This window comes from Sinocyclocheilus anshuiensis, unplaced genomic scaffold, assembly GCF_001515605.1.
Source record: "Sinocyclocheilus anshuiensis isolate Anshui unplaced genomic scaffold, SAMN03320099.WGS_v1.1 scaffold88, whole genome shotgun sequence".
Lineage (NCBI taxonomy): Eukaryota > Metazoa > Chordata > Actinopteri > Cypriniformes > Cyprinidae > Sinocyclocheilus > Sinocyclocheilus anshuiensis.
In genome coordinates this window covers 1,851,220-1,867,371 of record NW_015555728.1, presented here as the reverse complement: position 1 = coordinate 1,867,371, position 16,152 = coordinate 1,851,220, and the positions used below count along the sequence as shown (strand labels likewise).

General features: G+C 36.6%; 2 protein-coding genes across 4 annotated transcripts; one reads left to right on the top strand and one right to left on the bottom strand.

Annotated features, from left to right (window-relative positions):
- Window positions 1-562: 562 nt before the first annotated feature.
- LOC107672786 (cellular tumor antigen p53-like) lies at window positions 563-8,909 on the top strand. Of its 3 annotated transcripts, none has more exons than XM_016466149.1 (11): window positions 563-613; window positions 1,525-1,596; window positions 1,835-1,880; window positions 1,970-2,146; window positions 4,918-5,101; window positions 5,215-5,327; window positions 5,485-5,594; window positions 6,816-6,955; window positions 7,068-7,165; window positions 8,005-8,108; window positions 8,254-8,909. In XM_016466149.1, the coding sequence occupies exons 2-11, from the start codon at window positions 1,550-1,552 to the stop codon at window positions 8,348-8,350; spliced, it is 1,116 nt and encodes a 371-aa protein (XP_016321635.1). In that variant the 5' UTR covers window positions 563-613; window positions 1,525-1,549; the 3' UTR covers window positions 8,351-8,909. The 3 variants fall into 3 exon arrangements, with proteins under 3 accessions (XP_016321635.1, XP_016321636.1, XP_016321634.1); XM_016466150.1 differs by having other exon boundaries at window positions 563-766; window positions 1,973-2,146; XM_016466148.1 differs by having other exon boundaries at window positions 563-766.
- A 1,452-nt stretch (window positions 8,910-10,361) lies between these two features.
- LOC107672711 (butyrophilin subfamily 1 member A1) lies at window positions 10,362-12,254 on the bottom strand. The gene is made up of 7 exons (XM_016466013.1): window positions 12,240-12,254; window positions 12,048-12,179; window positions 11,809-11,937; window positions 11,330-11,381; window positions 11,167-11,193; window positions 11,025-11,051; window positions 10,362-10,921 (listed from the first exon to the last, which is right to left on the bottom strand). Exons 1-7 carry the CDS (start codon window positions 12,252-12,254, stop codon window positions 10,362-10,364), a joined length of 942 nt encoding a protein of 313 aa, XP_016321499.1.
- Window positions 12,255-16,152: the final 3,898 nt, after the last annotated feature.

Below are 16,152 nucleotides of genomic sequence, written 5' to 3'. Positions count from 1 at the left end.
GACAGAAATTCTGTGGCTGTGATGTGGGTGAACAGTTCTTTTGGTAGGCCTCTGGAGTTCATTATTTGGTGACATTCCTGCAGCCACATACAACATAATATATGTCTGCAAAAATTAGTGACTTTCGGTTTATCCCTCTGTTAGATTTGTATAGTTTTGATGCTTACCATGCCATATCCTGGAGATGAACTCATGAGTTTTTCAAACCTATTAGAATCAATGGCCCATCTGTCTCGGTGCTATCAATCTCTAACTTCTTACTTTGCCTATGCATCGATAGATAGGCTTTGCAAAATACTTCATGTCATATAGTTTTATATATATATAAATATATATAAAATAGAATTAAAATCAAATCTTTCGTACTCGGAGTGCGCTCGCACGACTAAATGCAACGCAGTGTAATAAAGAAAGACTGGATATTTCAAACAACTTCCTCACTACGCAGATTCCGCGCCTTTTGTCTAGTTGTCTATTAGAAACGTTCATTTTCTGTAGATTTTTTTGTTATTTTTTCCCCCATTTAATTCCTTCTCTGTGAGCCCGGTTGTCAGTCAGGTGATGCTGACGTCGGCAGACTCCTCCTGCAGGGGAATCCCCGCAAACTCCACGCGTGGGTTTAGCTTTGGGTTTGTTTGAAGCCCGTTTTTTGTGTTGTTTTGGTCTTTGTTTGAGTAACACGGAACTCATCACGGCAAGACTCTTACAAGAGTAACGAAAAAAAACCGTTTGGGGAGAGGAGGTCGGTGAAGTAAATTATCGCAAGGTAAAAGAGAGACAATTGTGCACCATAGGCACATACCGCCACTAACTTGTTTCTATTCATACATGGATGATAATTGTGCTGATTCCTAATTTCTTAGAACATAAATTCGATCTTCATTAAGTGTTTGATTCGAAACTATTTCGTGCATTAAAGTCGGGATTTGGAGTACAAGATTACTTAATGCGTGCAGATATTGTTATTTTAACGAGCTGACGTCGATGCGATTAAAATTGGGTTAAAAAATGGAATAAAACTAATGAATTAACAGGAACGGAAACTCAGAGGCCCGACGGCGCTTTAAACGTTATTGAACCGTCATAGCTGTGAAGCGAGTTAACGTTAAGTTAGCTAGCTTGCTAGCTAGCAGTCGAAAATGTTAAAATATGCTTTTACTGTAACAAATTAATTTGTCTTTTAGAAATTTGTATTCAATATCTAAGTATTTTCCCCCTTTAACAGTATCTACAAATGTGCGTTTAGTTTTAGAAGCAAATTAGCTAACGTAGTTATCTAAGCGGTATTTTCGCAACTCGGCTCTCAGAGAAGATGGTTTCTGAGCGTTTCCACGGAGCATAAAACTTCACGATAATATTTACAAACGTGATTTGGTTGTTTAATTTGAAAGTTATCGCACTTCGCAAAAAGACAACATCGCCGGCTGAACCGTTTTCAAAATATCGAGCGATTGTGAGTTGTATTTTTTTATCATATTTACCTCAAGCGTTGAGCTGACTGAAAGTTTTGTGTTATATCTGTAGTATATCTGCGAATCTAAAACAAGCCATGGCAGAAAGTCAAGAATTTGCTGACCTGTGGGAGCGAAACCTCATGTAAGTTTGCAACACTCTCCTGGGACCCCGAGTTGGTCATATCCTCAGTTTTATGTGGGTGCAGGCAATACTATTTCAGGTTTCTGTAATCATTTTTGGGTATTTATTTATTTTTGGTTGGTCAAGAAAAGATCCATTGAACTTTTCATTGTGCATCAGTACTCTGCTGTGTGTATTGTGTGTGCTTTATTAGTTAAATGCTAAACCAATTCTCTCTTTCTTCCAATTTGTGTCTCAGTTCCACTCAGGAAGGTGGCCCTTGCTGGGACTTGATCAATGATGAGGTATTTGAAAAAAAAGCATGTATATACACACACATACCATACTCATATTCATATTTGTTTTTTCAATGCTGGACTCTTATGTGTTTCAGCAGTATCTTCCAGGCTCTTTCGACCTGAATATTTTTAGTAATGTGCTGACTGAACAGCCTCAGCCGTCCACCTCCCCTCCGACCGCCTCTGTTCCTGTTGCCACTGATTATCCTGGGGAGCATGGCTTCAAACTGGGCTTCCCTCAATCTGGCACCGCCAAGTCTGTCACCTGCACGGTAAGTTAAAAATATATACGCACACATACATCCATGCATACAGTACTCAACTTACATAAAAAGTGACATTTGAGTGTACTCGATCACTCATGTAATTCCTCTTAATTTCACATTATACGTGCACTATACACTAGCATCCTAAATAAATGAAAAATCAATTTAGTAGTTTCCGATTATTGCCATTGGTTGTTCATATTCTGATTGGAAATAAAATGGCTTCTAGTGAGTGCATAAATAAGTGTTAGTGATAATATATAGTTAAAAGTTAGTGACAGTTAGTAGTGAACTAACATTAGTATGTATTAGTTTTAAGTGTGTACATGGTTGCACGTGTACCTGAGGTCATGTAGAGACTCAAATCGTCCTTTCTGGTGAGCGCTGAATTGGAATGTTGCCAGGATACCACGAGACTTCATTCATTCTACATCACCTCCTTCGTTCCTGTCCTGAATAATACTTCCAAATTCCCATCTTCTGTGTATTCGCCACTCAAGTTTAGAGATCTGTTGTGGTCATTCTGCATGTCAATCTAACATGTGGAGTGGGCAAATAAGAAATTGAATTTGGCAGTTTCTTATTGAATTGTCTGCTAAACATGTATAGGCATGTTCTCATGTGGAGTGCCAAACAGTTCTACAGTAGCGTTGGTATTAAAAAAAAAAAAAGGTGCTGCCCCACCAAATCTTCTCTCTTTCATCTGTTGTACTTTTTTTGGTTCAGACCTTTTATATCCTAATTTTTTAGCAAGACTATTTAGACTATAAGCTATTATGTCACACAACCCTACATAAGTGGTTTGGAGAATGGATAGAAACAAGTATGTAGATTCAAATGGCATAAAATTATTAGAAATTCATCATGTATTTGTTTCAAGAGGTTGCACAAAGAAATGGCTGTGTGTTTGGCGTACATTTACACTTATGCATTTAGTAGATGCTTTTGTCCAAAGCTACTTACAATAGAGGAAAATAACTCATCACACAGCCAATAACATTCATTGTGTACAATGCCAGGTTTATTATAAAGCTAAGTTAGGAAAAAGCTATGGCTTATGTAATTTGTCTGTGTACTTTAGCAAATATAGTTTAATACACACTCTCTTGACTGTCCAGTATGTAGAAAGGGGTGTTGCTCTAAGATGGCTGCATGACAAAAGATCAGATGACTGCATTAGTTGTCAGTCAAAAAAGCTTTCACATACTCTTCAGTGTACAATACCATTCATGTTAGTAATGAGTCATATTTCTAGCTTAGTCTCTGTTGTGTTTAGCCCTCTAACATTATTAAATCTGACAGTACTTATATTTTATTTATTCCTATAATCAGTGAAATCTCCTTGTTAATTTCATTTTTTTTTTGTCTTTTTGCCTTTTATTATTTTTTTTGAGCAGCATTGTTTTTATTAGTAAGCCTGTATCTGTGGAGTTTGAACATGTCTGAACTTGTCCTGGTAGAGCAGTGGGGGGATGGGGGTGTCCGGTTCTACAGAAACTGCAGTCTTCAAGACACCCGAGCAGGGACATTTAGCATCCAAAACTTTTCAGTCTAACCGTTGTAGGGAGAATTGCGTCCTGTGAAACAGAGTTTTAGGAAAGAGAGTAGAGTTTAAGGTTGTTATAGTGCAAGTCAAACTGGTGTCTTTCAGATCCTGTGAGAAACTACAGGACTGCACATGATCTGGATGGTAAGAGGAAAATACAATTTCAAAAGCTCAAATGTGAATGGGATAAATTACATTATTTTAAAATAGATCAGTGTAATAATTTGTGTCTGAGTGTTTTTTTGTTTTGTTTTTTTTAAATCTGTGAGTTTTTGTTGTTAAGTTTTTGAAGCTTTTGTTGATGCTTGCAATTTTTTCCGTCCTTTTTAATGTACTAGGTTTTGGTTAGATAAAACATATGTTTGTATTTTATTATTCGTATTATTGTCATTATGTACTTTTTTTCTGGAATAATAAATACATATTAAATGTGTTAATTAAAAAATGTACATATTTTCTAAATCAGCAAGCTTATTGTTAAAGTCGCGTGAACCGGAAGTTGCTGCCGACTTTATTTCAGTGTAGTGACGTATTTCCTTCTGAAACGGAATATTGAATAGAGGGCATGGTTTTATTTTGGCGCTCCTCTCTGTCTCTCACTCATAACAATCTAACGGTTGGAGGGGTGTGTTTAAAAGGATATTCTGCCCAAGCCGTCAAACTGACATCATCAGAGAAGGACTGCCATTCCAGAGCAGAAGCAAATGTTCAGATTTTGATTAAAGATTACCAAGACAAACAATTTTTTTTCAGCGGATTAACTTGCACGGATTAATTGTTAACATCAAGACTAGCAATGTGCGCTAGTAAAGTAAATAAAGTCAATTTTGATTTCATGCCGACTTTAAAGGCTGTGTATTTGCTAGACCTGTAGTGGTGGTGCTTCAAATGGGATGAATTTATTATTATTAGCACACTGTCAGCCCAGTAAAACCTCTCTTCAAGACATTCACCTTTAAAGCACCACTGCTAAGAAAAAAAAAATCCAGTTGAAGTAGCTGACCTCACTGATCAACTAGTAGTTGATTGTTGGACTGCGAGTTGGCCATCTTAACCTATCTTTTATTTTAATCAGCATTCTCAGGAATTGTAACTTAAATGTTTTGAATGTTCTATTAACTTGTGTGATTACTACAAATACTAATGACTGCAACGTATTATTATTTTTTTTTTCAACGTGTGACTTTTGTTTATATGAACTTGATGATCTTTTCCTTTTCTTTGATTTCAGTACTCGGCTGACCTGAATAAGCTCTTTTGCCAATTGGCGAAAACGTGTCCAGTTCAGATGGTGGTGGACGTTGCCCCTCCCCAGGGCTCGGTGATCAGAGCCACAGCCATTTATAAGAAGTCCGAACATGTGGCTGAGGTGGTCCGTCGATGTCCCCACCATGAGAGAACCCCAGATGGCGATGGTATAGACATGCTCTTTCTCATCAAATCTTGCACCATTGTACAGGAATACACTAGCTATACTGATACAAGTTCCACTAAAAGCAATTAACAAGTCTGTTTACTCCCTGTTCAGCATTGGCTCCTCCTGCTCACCTGATCCGAATGGAAGGAAACTCGCGTGCTGTTTACAGAGAGGACGACATAACCTACAGGCACAGTGTGGTGGTTCCCTATGAAGCTCCTCAAGTCAGTCTCAGTATTTTGATCTGTAATAACATTAGACAGCAAGAGTAAATGACAAAAATGTTCATTTTCATTTAATTGCAAATGTATTAATCTTTGTCTGCAACACAGCTATAAGTTTCATAATTGTAATGTCAGTTTTTTTTTTTTTTTTTTGCAGCTGGGAGCAGAATGGACAACTGTTTTGTACAATTTCATGTGCAACAGCAGTTGCATGGGTGGCATGAACCGCCGACCCATCCTCACAATCATCACTCTGGAGACTCATGAGTAAGTAGTCCATCTTTGATTCCTCTGTTAGTGAATTGTATTCCTATGTGGATTAGGGATGGGCATTCCAAGCAAAAATAATATTCGAAAAAAATCGCAGGGTATTATTCGATTATTATTCGAAAATCGCACCCCTCGCCCGCATGCACGCACAAACTCCCATAAACTGAGAGAGAGGGAGAGAGACGGGATTCACACTTTCAATCTGTATGATAAACTGTTTAATTCAGAAGATAGGCTACCTTAACTCAAGCCATATAATGATTGTAATGTGCTGAAACATATTAATTTAATAAACACAACCAAATGACGGCACTTATTAACATAACAGTCCGTCGATGAGCATAAATCAACTGCTCATAAGGCTAGGACATTTCCATTTAAAAAAATGGAACCCCTAAAGGGAATAGATACGAGATGGGAGGAAAAATATACTTCAGTATCATCTGTCGCAATTATATCGTTGGGTAATTACACTGTATATAAACTGCGGGCATCAGGGAGCTGTTATTAATATGCGGGGCATTTAAACCACATTTGAACGCGCACTTGTTTTTTACGTTCACTTTCGAGATTCGCGATCACATACGGAACAGCACTCGGCAGTACTTGCCACACATTTTACAAGATTAGATGTTTGTCAGTGGTGCTCAGGATCTGCAAATCATTCGCCATCATCCTATCAGTCATCTCCCCTTACTCTGTTTATGTGGTAAGTGAAATGTTATGTACTGTGATGTAACAGGCTACCGTTAGCAAGCGGCTAACCAGGTCCCTTTAGTGGCTCTGTAGAATGCGTTATTTGTTTTCCGCGCCTTTCTGAATACGGATTCAGCCACATCTCTAACCTAGTCAGGGGTGTTTGTGTGGTCTGCACAGAACTCTTATTTGACATCGTCCCAAGTTACTGTAACCGTTATATGCTACGCAAGTCTTTTTTTATGACATGCAAGTCTACAGTGTGCGCGTGAGACAATACTGTGTCCTTCTGTTGTCTTTGACAGCTTTTAGGTGTGTTATTGGTAGCGCCACCCTCTGCTTACATGAATGCGTCACCACCGCATCAACGTGGAAAACATGGGGAGATTTTTTAAGACAATAATCGCACAAACTATACGATGTTCTATAATTAAATCAACTAATTGAATATTCGAAAATCGTGACCCATCCCTAATGTGGATACCAAGGATCATCAAAACAGCTTTTACTCTTGTCTTGCAGAGGTCAGTTGCTGGGCCGCAGGTCTTTCGAGGTGCGTGTGTGTGCGTGCCCAGGCAGAGACCGGAAAACTGAGGAGAGCAACTTCAGGAAAGACCAGGAGACCAAAACCTTGGGCAAGACCCCTTCTACCACCAAACGCAGTAAGTTTTGCGTGTGTGTATGAAAAATTAAATTAGACTGCACATACACTGCTCAAAATTAATCAAATTAATTTCTTCAGAATGTTATAGTAATGTGAATCTGATCTGACAGGCATGACTAAAGAATCATCTTCATCCACACCTCGACCTGAGGGCAGGAGGAAGGCCAAACTGAGCACGAGCAGTGATGAGGAGATCTATACCCTGCAGGTGATCATGCACCTTCCTGTCTCTTTTCTTTTTATCCTCCTGTGATTTTCATGGAAATCGTAATGGGTTTTATTGAGGGACAAATTAACTAATAAATTAACTGCTAAATGGTTGTGCCACATAATGATAGTAGGTAGTAAATTAAGCTTTGTTGAAAAGGCACTCACTATGATTCCTATATATAAAAAAATAAAATCTTCTGCAGCCTCTTGTCCTTTTATGTGTCTCATATTCTTTTTAATGTATACCTTTATTTTTAATTGATTTAGTTTTTTAAAAAATGTAACCTCTTTTGAATTTGAATTTGAAGTTTATTGCAATTTGCACAAGTACATTACAGTACAAGTACATTGGAATTCTTGTGCATTTCTCAGAGTCAGCTTTTGTAGAAAAGTAAGGAGCAGTAAACATTCTCAAAAAAAGTGCAAGAGAGAAAGAGGGGGAAAAAAGTAAAATGAATAAGTTGTATTGCACAATCTTAACTGTACATAAATAATATTGCACAGAACATAAATTTTGCACAGGACCAGTAATATTGCAGTGATATTGCTCACAAAAATAACAAATTAATACACTGTTGTTTTGGTTACATTTATTATTAACCTTTTTATGATTACCCCTCTTTTTTTTTTTTTATATATAATTTTTATTTAAAACACTTTAAATTTCCACTGTATGACAGGTGCTTTGTAAATAAACATGCCTAGTTATTGTACTAATCTAGCTTGTGCTTTTTAAATGGTATTGTGTAGTACAAATATGGTTGGCTAAGACCTTTAACAAAAAAAAGTGTAGTCTGTGTTTGCATGACTTTTAAGATGAGCTTTCTCTTCATGCAGGTGAGGGGTAAGGAAAGGTATGAAATGTTGAAGAAGATTAACGACAGTTTGGAATTGAGCGACGTGGTACCTCCATCTGATATGGACAGATACCGGCAGAAATTGTAAGTGATATCATGCCACAACTACACCCTGCACAAATGTCTTTTTTTCTCAAAATCAAAACTGTTACAGCATCTGTCAACAGAGCTCATTTGACACCTCATGTACACACTACATTTCATTTATTATTTTTTTTTTTTTTTTTAGATTCACCAAGGGCAAGAAGGAGAAGGATGGCCAAACGCCTGAGCCCAAAAGAGGCAAAAAACTAATGGTTAAAGATGAAAAAAGTGACTCGGATTAGGATGGCGGGATGCTGAACAACAAAAAAAAAAGAATAGTTTTGCCTTTTTTGACTGCCTTTATTTTGCCTTTGTTTGACCAAAACAGCTTGTCATAGAGAGCATTTGGTGAATTGCGGACCCATGATCCCTCAGTCCTGTATGTAATTTTTCATCTTGTTCACTCTACTGGGACCTTTGTAAGTCAGCTGATCCAGAAGAGGTCTATATGAATGAGGCTAGTAATGGCTGGGTGTTGTAGGTGTGTAGTACTTTATCAGTACTGACCCATCATTTTGCAAACCTGATAAATGAATGTCCAGCATTGAGGAACTGTGTGTGGGATTTTTCCTGTTGTAGGTCAGTGCAGGTCACTTACCTCTCAACACGTAGTTTCTGCTCTCTGGTAAGGTTGTAAATTTGTCACTGACTTACTGGATGCCCACTTTGTTGAAAATGTACTAATGCCAGTATTTTGTAACCTGTTTTGTAACCCAAGTTTTTTTTTTAAGAAGACTATTACTGATTAGATGAAACCAGCAGAAATGGTTACAAGCCAAATAGCTATAATAAAAATATGAAGAAAAAAAATTATAATAACACTCTATTTTGTATTTGGAATCCCTTTTTATTAGGTTAATTTCCGTTGATATTCATAAGCAAATGAAATTGTCTAGAACTCGGGCATTTTTGAGTCCCTCCTGTTAATCTTGAGAAAACTATTCTACTGTTCCTACTTGAGCTATATTTTATGCTGTTTTTTTTCTTTCTGTTTTATTACTGTATACACCTTTATCTTTTATGCATATATACACAAGCATTTGTAGGTGGGGAAGTTTTTTTTAATTTTTTTTAAGTGTTTTTTAAATACATTTTTAAAAAATAATTTATTGTCTTGATTTCTTTTTTGGTTCCAGCATTAAAGCACAGTAACGTTTTTACAATTTTAAATAATGAAGGTAAGAAAATGCATGCACGTAAGATTCATAATAAAGTAATTACATTGTGTGAACATTACCATAAAAATAACAACAACATTGTGTTATGTGTTAGAACTATCAGTTTTGAGCTTGTAGACAATCACAGTGTGCCTTGTATAGTATTTTTATGAAAAATATTCATTGTTGGCACTCCAAGCAGCAAAGCTTCTGAAACCACAAAACCCCAAAATGTATTAAGATGGTTCCAAATCCAACCCACTAAATGTAAACACTTTCTCTCCACACTAGATTTACATTATTGTTAATAACAATCATGTGGGCTAGAATCAAATGTTTTTTAGTGCTAGTGATGTGATGTGTGGCCAAGTATGGTACCCCATACTCGGAATTTGTGCTCTGCATTTAACCCGTCCAAGTGCAAACATACCCAGAGCAGTGTGCAGCCATTTGTTGCAGTGCCTGGGGAGCAATTGGGGGTTTGGTGCCTCACTCAAGGGCATCTCAGTTGTGGGTGTTGAAGGTGGAAGAGAGCTCTGTTCATTCACTCCTCCCACCTACAATTCCTGCCAGTACTGAGACTCCAACCTTCAACCTTTGGTCACAACTGCCTCTTTGGCTTATATACAGACATTTTCTAAAAATCATTCACTGTACTCCTAGGCATTTTTGATTTGGATGAAATGGAGAATATCATTCAGAAGCAAACCTCACAAAAATGATTTAAAGAATACCGAGTCATCAAGTTGTTAGCCATGCTCCACAAGGACGAATTGACGTGTACATTGTGAGTACAGCGTTTCAAATTCACAGAACTTTGTACACACCAACGCCAGAGTGATCTGAGGATGTGTCCGATTTCATCATTTTCCATGAAGAGGGAACTTGAGAAAATTCTCAGAATTTTGCATCTGTGCTGAAGTTGAAATTTACAACCAAAACATCTCAACAGTATTCAAATGATCTGACAATTGTGATCATTTTATCCACCTTTCCAATCTGCTTAGATCCAGATGATTTGAAGCTGTATTTATATTTAAGCCTTAAAGGGCAGACTATCTGCCCTCATTAGTCACCTATTAAAACATTTGTCAAGTTAAAAGAATTGTAGATTTTCATGAGAGGACGTCTCTGGTTTGACTTCTGTGGAGGACAGTGTGATCAGTGTGCGACCATCCAGTGGTGCGAAAAGCGGGTACAGCTTTTCACGGAAATTTGCGATGAATGTAAAGATATGTGAGCGTGTCTCTACTTTATAGAAAGACACTTGTCCTTCTTCATAGTCCAGGTAGACTCCCAGCTTTTTGGGCACAAGGGACAGAGGTAGCTCAGTCTCCGGCTTGGTACATGCAAAAAACTGCCGTGTGCTTCTCCATATTGTCCAGAAACCCTCAGAGGGGTTCATGGGACTCCGGCCGAGCCTTTTGGAGGATGCAGTGGTCACTCCGATACGCCAGTAGCCATCATTGGCAATATCAACTTCCCAATAGTACCGACCGGAAGTGAGCCCTTCCCAGCCCAGGACACACGGCCAGCTGTCAAAGCGCTGGGTACTGAATGACACTTCAGTTTCATTCAGAGCTTCCTGTACCTTCCTTTTGTCATCTGAGAGCTGCAGCCATGGGTGGTTAGTCGTGGGGTCCAGTGTGATGTCCACTAAACAGGTGCAAAACAGGTACAGAGGTCAAATCGAAAAGCTTTCTTAATTCAAAATGAACTTCATTTGCAGATGAATCATAAACGGCTGAATCAGTGATACCTGAAGCACTGCGGATCCATCTCCACACTATGGAAGAAAGCGATGAACATTATTACAACAGTGATATGATGAATGTAATTACATTTTAGACGTTTATCACATTTAACTGTGCACTGAACAAGATAAATACATAAATCAGTACCTGAGTTTGGAATGTACTTTGGTGTCTCTGTCAAAACAAATTGTACACATTGAATTGTCAAAAACGTTTAATAATTTAAATGATCACTTTTTCCTAAAAGGAATTTAATATAATTTGCCAAATCAGCGTTTAGTCTACTGAAGGATTTAAATTGAAGTTTCACCTGTTTTCCAGGTACGTTGTTTGTTGAGGAGCCATAGCTGTGGAACAACACCCTAAAAATATACTGTTTATATTATTGAATTACATTATTATATATAGTATAATATATAGGAGATAGTATTGTATACCTAATTTGTAACTGTAAATAATAAATGATTTAGCTGATTGTATTAAAATATATGAAATAAAAATAAATATATAAACTATAAATAATATCTGAATAAATATATAAACATATATAATATATAAACATCTGCATTTGTAATTATGCTGAAACTGAATCTCTGTCTATTTCTAGGATCTTCAAAATACGTTACCCACTTGGGGATGAGCGTACCTGTCTGTAAACGGTTTCAAACTGTTTACACAAGCAGTATCTCTTGATTATGAATGTTTGTTGACTCAGTTTATGGGTGTAAACCATGGACTCTAGTTCGAATTTTTCTGTATGTTTATTGATCTCTTATCTTAAACTTGTACCTGGCTGTCCTGTTTCAGTAGAGACCAAGTTATGAACTCCAAAAAAGGCAACAGAGTCAAGATTTTCCTCTTCTTCAGTTCCAGCTGCTTGAGAAAATGGGCTAATTCTTGTCTCATCACACCTACCCGCTGTACACGGGTAAAAAAAAAAGAAAAAGACGTGCACACACATAATATACTGCACATAGATTTAGCACATTATTACATATGTCTCATGGGGTCAAACCTACTGTCCTCACCTCCGACGCAGTCTGTAGCTCTTTAGCCCATTCCATGATCTTCTGCTCCATATGCTTGGAAGAATCCACCTTGTGCTCTTTCTGCTCCAAGGATGCATCTCTTTCTTGTCGCCATGTGCCCTCACTGAACAACTATAAGAAGGAGAATATAAACAGAGATAATCTTAGCAATGATCTTAATGAAAATAATGCATGATGTTTATACATATGTATCTTTTATCCTTGAACTCACATCGTCAACTTTCTTGAGCTCCTTTGTCCACTCAAGGATGAGTTTGCGGCATTGCTTCAGACTATACGGCTCTGCATGCACATTGATATTTGGGCCTTCATCTGCACTGGAGCCAGGCTAAAACAAACACACAGTTAATATTTATTGTGATATTTTAGACATTAAGTGTAGACAAACACACATTACTGTCTGCATCAGCATCCCACAGTCCTTATTCCCACTCTTCAGACCCACAAAGGCTGTTAAAGTGCATGCATTTAATTTAATGACACCGAAAACCTACCTCACCCTTCCGTGATGCATTTCAACAACAGGACAATGCAACCGTAATGACAGGGTGACGGGGTTAATTCTGTCTTATCAGTAGCTTTATGACACATGAATATGAGGCTTCTATAAAATTGATTAACCATTACTGTGTATAAGATATTGCCAAGCAACCTTTATAACATTAAAATGACAGTTCACCCAAAAATGAAAAGCATTCCCAACTGACAAAAAAAAGAAGCTATTATGTTTTGCTAGTGTTCTCATTAAGCAATGAACGCATTTGAATGTTCTACGAAAACATTATTTTTTTTTCTACGATCGTAAAGGGAACATTTTATAATTTTATTTTATGGAACTTTTGAATATTCTCCAACCAAAACGTTTTAGAAATAAAATGTTCCATGGGCAATGTATAAATCATGTTTTTGTGCTAATGTTTTAAGAAAATTATTAAAGACTATTTTTACATTATTGGAAGAACGTTAGTTTCATAACTTTGAGAGAACCTTGACAAATGTGCCAAATCTGCATGACTCATTTTTGGTGGGGATTTTTCTGTGACTCTTTCTGCAGGTTCCATTGTTGCTCAGTAGGTGACAACAAATGACTCTTTTTGAGTGAAAAATCTATACATTTTAGGCTATACAAAGCATTACATATTACCCTGCTGACATGTTCCACCTGCTGTTTCCACTGAGTGATAAACTTAACGCATTCCTGCAGGCTGCGGAGATCCTTCAAGTCCTGTAAACAACAGAAAGGTGAGGTGTAATTTATTTGTAATTAGGAAAAAAGGTTGAATTTCAAAACCGTGCAGAAAAGAAACTCTGTAGGAAGTACAGTAGAGTAAGATGGGGTAAGACCCCCCCCCTGATTTTTTTTCTCTTGACCACATAGCACAAAATCTCACCTCAGCACCTTTGATGAATGGCTATGCTGTTTTTAATCTGAATATCAACATTTGTGAGATCAGTCCAAATAGTTTTGAGGTTAATTGATCTAATTCTGTGTCTCTGGAAAAGAGTGATCTATGTCATAATATTATGTTGAATGGTTGAAAAAAAACGTTTTTTTTGTGTCTATTTGTTAACGAGGGATTTTTGGACACATCAATGTTTTTTTGTGTGTGTGTGTGTGAAGTAAAAGTTATGTCTTTTATTTTGAAGTAAAAATATCAAATTAGACCCTTAGGGTAAGATGGCCCCCTCAGAATTGGCACAGAAGCACCCAAGTGGCATGTTGTTACTTATTATTTTTTAAATTGAATACTGATTGTAATTAATAGGGTTATTATTTAACATTTCCATGGATTAGATGTACATTTCAGACATATTTGCTTTCATTACAGCCTAATTATTTGAATTCATAGTGTTGCTATTATGACATATCTTCCATTAAAATATGGGCAATTAAACATGTAAATATTAATATTCCTGTATATAAGTCATAGAGCCATTTTACCCTTTTAGATTAATCTTTTTACTGGGATTTTTTTTTTTATGTCTGTCTTTGATTATTTTATTATTCAACTAAACTATCTGTTGGTTTACCTTTTGTCTAGGACTCTGGCTGCTCTTGCTAGGAACTGAGCTGTGAGCCTGAAAACCTTCATCAGGAAGATTCCAGCGTACAGCTCCGATAGTTACACTCAAACCAGCTTCAGGCGCCTCATATTCTGTGACACACACACAAACATCTTTCATTTCTACTTCTTAAACATTCAAACACACTATAAAATGTGCATGATTGCTAAAATCATAGTCTAGAAACTTACTTTTGCTCTTCAAGATACTCTTCATGTTGGCTGGTTTATCCATTTTTGTTTTGAGTACCTCAATCTTTAAAAGTCAACACAAATATATCCCAAATGAAGGTAAAGTGCATATAAGCTTTTACTTACTGATTTAAAGGCTAATTGATTTGGGGGGGGGGGGGTCTCTTTCTGTCTTTTTTAAATATTAAAACCATTTTTTTACAGTCTATGATTAAAACATTATGTTTAAATCAAATAGAATATAGGGAAGTTTACAGCCCTCACCTTCTCTACTGCAGGAGCAGACCAGCTCAGAGATGTGAGTTGCACGCCGGCAGATCCAGAGCACAAGACCCAGATCCTCTCCTGTAGTATTATGTCATCTGTATGGACTACACAATGAACTTTGTCTCTTCAAACCACCCTAGTCATTGACACATGATATCTCTCCTATCAACTCATGTAAACTTCTGTTAACTAAAGGAAAAGCTTATGTAATCAATTTATGTGGGCTGAAAAGCTTTATGTATTGTTATGCTATGGTAAGGTCTAATCTTTAATTTCAAAGTCAAAGTTACTTATAATATAAAATATAACATAGAATAAAGAGGCAACATACAAGCATGACTGTGTGTTTGGTTTAAATAGCAAACTGACTTAGAAGAAATAAAGGCAAAAGATTTTATTCAGCTTCTTTATTGAGTTGTTGATCTACTAAAACTGAAATTAATAAAAAATAAATTCAATATCTCTGTCAATATATTGAAATGTACTGTGAAGTTCAGTCTAAGCCAAGACCAGAAATGAATCATGTGAAACTGTCCACTTCCTGTAAGCAAGTGCAATTTCACTTGAATTAATGAAGTAACCCGATAAAAAAATACATGCTGAATATGCATTTCTATATTAAACAACACTAAAACAAAATTAAACAACTGGGACAGCAACAGACATAATGAAAATATGTATTGTTCACCTTTCTCACCACACCCAGATGATTGTCATTTCAAGATAACTGCATATATCGTTTACAAGAAATTAAACCACCCTCGTTGTATAGTAAGTTATTAAAGGACTCAAAGGGTATATCTTTTCATTTTTAATTTAAGATTTAGGCAGTAAAATGCTACTGTGATCAGCTAGTCCTAAAGTATAGCTATTGCCAAAATAATTTACAGTAAAACATGTCTGTAAAATAAAAGTTCTACAGTGAAAACAGTTAAGGAATAGTTAAGATAGTTTAATTTGCTCATTGATTCTTTAAGGAGTCCATAATGCTCCTTTCTGTAGACCTGTTTTTAAACTTAATTTAAGAGTTATGATGGAAGAATGACTCATTAAGAATGTCAACTGACCTTAATTTTGCTTGCAGTTGTGCAACTGTTATTAGTTAAGTCCTTATTGTTTATGTATTCAGTGTTTATTTGCTCCATATTCACAGGTGAGAGCTCAGCCATTTGTCCTTCACATTGATTGGTTGTGGAGGTTTTAGTTTTAGATTAATGTACAGGCTCATCCTTTATCTTAGTGAGTATCTCCAAGATAAAAGACGATCACATTGAAGGCCGTGTATGTGTCGTGTGTGGTGGTTGCATAAGCACTGAGACTTTCTGTGGTGTCTGTGTGTGCATATATTTGATATCGGGACAATTTGAGGCTCAACATACAATATAACAAAGGTTAACAGACATCATGTCATTGCATGAGTATTTGAACACCACAAAACAACAGACCACTGTGTTGTATACAGGTATTTTAGATTAATGCAAAAGATTATGCATGACAGAAAATTAATCAACAATTCACATGGATTTTATATATATATATATATATATATATATAATTTTTTT

Bases quoted from the DNA above. Each gene is read 5' to 3' on its own strand.
- LOC107672711 (XM_016466013.1), bottom strand. The intron at 11,194-11,329 runs GTGAAACTTCAA...TTGTTTTGACAG, and splicing joins ACAACGTACCTGGAAAACAG to AGACACCAAAGTACATTCCA. The intron at 10,922-11,024 runs GTATCACTGATT...GCACCTGTTTAG, and splicing joins ATGGATCCGCAGTGCTTCAG to TGGACATCACACTGGACCCC.
- LOC107672786 (XM_016466149.1), top strand. From the start codon at position 1,550: ATGGCAGAAAGTCAAGAATTTGCTGACCTGTGGGAGCGAAACCTCAT. The intron at 7,166-8,004 runs GTGATCATGCAC...CTCTTCATGCAG, and splicing joins AGGAGATCTATACCCTGCAG to GTGAGGGGTAAGGAAAGGTA. The intron at 8,109-8,253 runs GTAAGTGATATC...TTTTTTTTTTAG, and splicing joins GACAGATACCGGCAGAAATT to ATTCACCAAGGGCAAGAAGG.